Source organism: Tribolium madens, unplaced genomic scaffold, assembly GCF_015345945.1.
Source record: "Tribolium madens isolate multiple individuals breed KSU strain unplaced genomic scaffold, Tmad_KSU_1.1 Scaffold_11;HRSCAF=98;Tcas5.2_LG3b, whole genome shotgun sequence".
In the NCBI taxonomy this organism is placed as follows: domain Eukaryota; kingdom Metazoa; phylum Arthropoda; class Insecta; order Coleoptera; family Tenebrionidae; genus Tribolium; species Tribolium madens.
The window spans coordinates 6,160,689-6,164,796 of NW_025400975.1; the positions used below are offsets into that span (position 1 = coordinate 6,160,689).

Sequence of the window (4,108 nt, forward strand, 5' to 3'; positions counted from 1 at the left end):
TAATTTCCAAAGAAACGCTACTTTCAGGCGATCTTAGGGGATCGTGCACTGTGCAGAGCTCTCAAAAAATTTTTTTTCAGCCATTTTTAAAACGTCCGTCTTGAAACTTGTGTGAAGACATAGTAAAAATAAGAGAGTTTTTACATAAATTTTTTGAGAATTTTAAAAACCTGCGTAATTGTTTATTTTCTTGTTTAAACTTTTAAAAATATATTTTTGGATTATTTGTTAATAACAAATTTTTAGCATACATATTTTATCACGTCCGTAGTGTACAAAAAAAAATCGTTTCAGTATGTTGATCAACATACATTGAGGAAATAAAAAACGGTGAAATACGTGTCACTTATTTTTACACGTTCTATAACGTATCTCAAATTTACAAAAATCAGAAACATTGAGTTTTAAACGTGATCGTTTTGGCATGGAATTACTCAATTCTTAATTCTTGAAACCCGTAGTTTTGAATCTTGTTTTGACGGTTTCGCGAGCTTTTGAGAAATTATACTTTTGAATATAAAGTGGGTGAATACAAAGTTTGGAACCAAGCGTGTTTTTTTTTTTGTCTTGTTTTAGAGTTATGCGATTTTTTTTAGTCAAAATTGCAATTTATGAAAAAAAAATTAAATATGAAGTAGATATTTGTGATCCTTACATCATAACTTTTATGAGAAATAGTTATTTATGATATAAGTGGGTTATGTTAGATATTACCTACGAGGGCTTGCCCTCGTAGGTAATATCTGATAACACACGTATGCCATACCACGTTTTATCCAATATTATTCCCGGATTTTTATCTATTAAATCTGTTAAAAATAATCTGACGTATCATATTGAGAAGTGCCAAACAGTTGTCAAAACTTCCTTACACGGGAGAAAAACCGTAAATTGTGACAGTGTCGAAGAATAAACAAACTTTCCACTGATTTGCCAGGTTAGCTTTGCTTTTTATCCTAAAATTTCATCAAATTTTAACCAAAACATTTGTTTCAAGGTGAAAAAGATACGAAAAACATGAGAATTCTGCTTCTGGTTTGTAAGTCGTTGGGTCCAGAGAGATTCCTGAAATTCATTTTCACGGTACACTTTCGAATGTTCGTTTCTATTTTGGAAAGAAATCTGAAACATAATTTCAAATTTGATGTACCTATTCTTAAATAAAGTGTTCAGAATATCTACTAAAATTTTATTTCATCCTGCAATGGGTTATGGATGGTAATAACCCACGGTGCAAATGGCAACGTGGGTTATATTAAACAGTCTAGTTATTGCTCAGTTTACTTAACAAGTAAAACACTATATTTCTATTGAATATGGGATAAAATAGTTTTATTGTGGGTTGCTATTTAAAAAAATATTTTTTTGTAGAACTCAAAAACAAAAGAAAATTTCGAAAAATTTTGTTCTTGATAAAACATCATATCTTTACTTGTACTGTAAAGTTTTTTTTTTTTTTAATGGAAATTACCAAGTCAAAATTTTGGTGAAAAAATTGGTAGCAGCTTGTCTCCATAGCCACAAATTTTGTTTGCTCTTTGTTTTTGTCCCTAAAAATTTTGTTAAAAAATTATGGTTATGTGTTCCAGTTGAGATGTTGTCAAAATTTGGACTTTTATGAATCTTGTGTGCCTGTTTGCTTTTTGAAAGCGCTATAATTGAATACCTGAGGACAGACATCATTACCTAAGGTCTAAAGACAGAATTCAGTGCTAATAATTTTGGCAGAAACAGACCGCAAGTAAGTACAATGTTGTGGACAAAAATGAGATTCTTGCTACAAAAACTTTGAAGAAAGAGGACGTATATACTGAAAAAAGTTATTTAGCAAAAGATACAAGTAGGTATTATGATGATTGGCAATAAATTTTGTGTAATTGATTGAAATGAGCTCAAAGTTGATGCATTTTATAAATTCTTCTTCAGCTTTAGTTTCAAAATTGTTACTTTTTCAACTCGTTCCTCAAAAACGATGCACAAGACACTAATTTAATTGCGTTCTTTTCGAGGTTCTTTCTCATTCATGTTTATTTGGTATTCTTGTCAATGTTTTGCTAAAAATTAAGAATGTTTAGCAAACCTGCATTACAAATTGCGTCTACATTTTAAAAGGCCTTTTTTCTAACTTCCTGCTTGCGAACTATTCGTTTCCAAATTTCTAAAAACTGTTAGCGGTTCCGAATTTGTTTTATTTTGGTGTTTCGTCTCTAATTTTCTTAGACGATTTTTTGTGTTGACGTTTAATGACAATGTTTTCAAATTAATTCAAAAAAACGGAACTGCCAACTTCCTTACCATGAATGAATTTACTAGTGATGCCAACGTTAAGACTGTTTGGCATTTCCATTTAAAAAAAAAAACAGACTTTACCTATTCTTAAATAAAGTGTTCAGAATATCTACTAAAATTTTATTTCATCCTGCAATGGGTTATATTAAACAGTCTAGTTGTTGCGCAGTTTACTTAACAAGTAAAACACTATATTACTATTGAATATTGGATAAAATAGTTTTATTGTGGGTTGCTATTTAAAAAAATATTTTTTTTGTAGAACTCAAAAACAAACTCAAATTTCGAAAAATTTTGTTCTTGATAAAACATCATATCTTTACTTGTACTGTACTTTATCGTTCATCAATTAGTTTTTCCAAAAAATTAATAGTTTAAGCAAAAAACGTTTGGTTCCATACTTTTTATTCACCTGTGGTAAAAAGTGTGATTGGTTCTTGTAAACCAGAATAATGGCTTGTGAAAACGTCATTCACCAAGAATCCTTGTCTATAGTAAAGTTAAAAATTGCGTGTTGAAGAAGTAATTGATTTAGTTGAATGTATTCTCGTTGTTGGTATGACCTAGTGGTGGTGCTTGGGGTATGGGCATGGTTCGTTCGTCTAGCTGGGTAGTCTCGCGTCGGCAAGGTGCAAAGCCCCGCTTCAAGTCGGGTCAGTTTTTTGTGATAATGTGTGATATTGATTCGGGTGCAGCAGGCCGGCGCGATGCACGTGCATAGGACGGCCGGAGGGGGTGCGGTGGGTGGTGAAGTGCAGCAGCCAGACGGGTAGAGAGCAGAGGAGCACGGCGGCAACAGCGCGGTTCCTCTCCTCATCTCGCGAGCCATGAGGTCGTCGGCAGCCGACTCTGACTCCGACTCCGACTCCGTCACCGACCCACCAGCGTCAGCGTCAGCGTCTGCATCATCCCCGCCACCGAGTTGTTCAGACTTGGGCGAAATCGAATGCAGCCGCAGCCGCCTCGGTTAATGCTGCGAGTGTGTGCGTCGCCCAAATGGATGCTGCCGAGGCCGAGGCCGCTGCATCATCGACGACAACATCTCCATCGCGCGACGACGCCGCCGCGACACGACTCCTAGTGACAGTGCCATGTGCCCTGTGAGTGACTACTACTCGACGACGAGGTGATCCACCGCGATGGCCATCAACTTCTCCGCGTCCTTCGCGGCTTGTCTGGCCGCCGGACTCAAGGTGCCAAGACAGATCATGTACTGCATCTCTCAAGGTAGGCGCCAGACGACGCACGCACGCACGCAGCGTCCCGACGCACTACACCACTGACCCGCGACGCTCTTCTTTTGTGCGCGTTTTCACAACTCGACGTCTACGAACCCAAACAATGATGCAGACTATTATTCATGCACGCCACTGCACTAAACTGCAATTATCGATTCTCCAACTTCCAAATTGACTTCACATTTTTCAAGAATAATGTCTGGTTGTTGTCTACATAGTTTTTAATATACAGCATGTCCCCGGATTGGTTTACAAGAGGAAAAACATTTTTTGCTTTACCTGAAACGAGCAAATCTAACTCAGTACAAAGAAAAGTTCATTTTTCTCTTGATTTTGAACTTGATTTTTCTCTGCGGCACATTGGCGGTTTCATTTTTTTGACAATAATGTCACTTGGACAAATAAGTTTTCGCAAGTTAAATAACAAAAATGTTTGTGAAAAACATAATTTTAATAAATAGCAACTCAAAGAAACAGCTTTAAGATAAAAACCAGTCATTTTTAACAATAAATATTATTTTTTATTTTCACAGTTTTAATTACAGATTTGCTTTTTTCAGGCGAAGCAAAAAATGTTGTTC

At 35.8% G+C, this 4,108-nt stretch overlaps 1 protein-coding gene across 2 annotated transcripts in view; it reads left to right on the plus strand.

Annotated features, from left to right (window-relative positions):
• Positions 1–3,051: 3,051 nt before the first annotated feature.
• The window catches only part of LOC123007687 (zinc finger protein 502), a 29,130-nt gene continuing 28,073 nt past the window's right edge, over positions 3,052–4,108 (plus strand). For both annotated transcript variants that reach the window (XM_044403102.1, XM_044403110.1), the window contains exon 1: positions 3,052–3,516. In XM_044403102.1, coding sequence (XP_044259037.1) covers positions 3,429–3,516 — 88 coding nt within the window. In that variant the 5' untranslated portion in view covers positions 3,052–3,428. The remainder of the gene's footprint in view (positions 3,517–4,108) is intronic.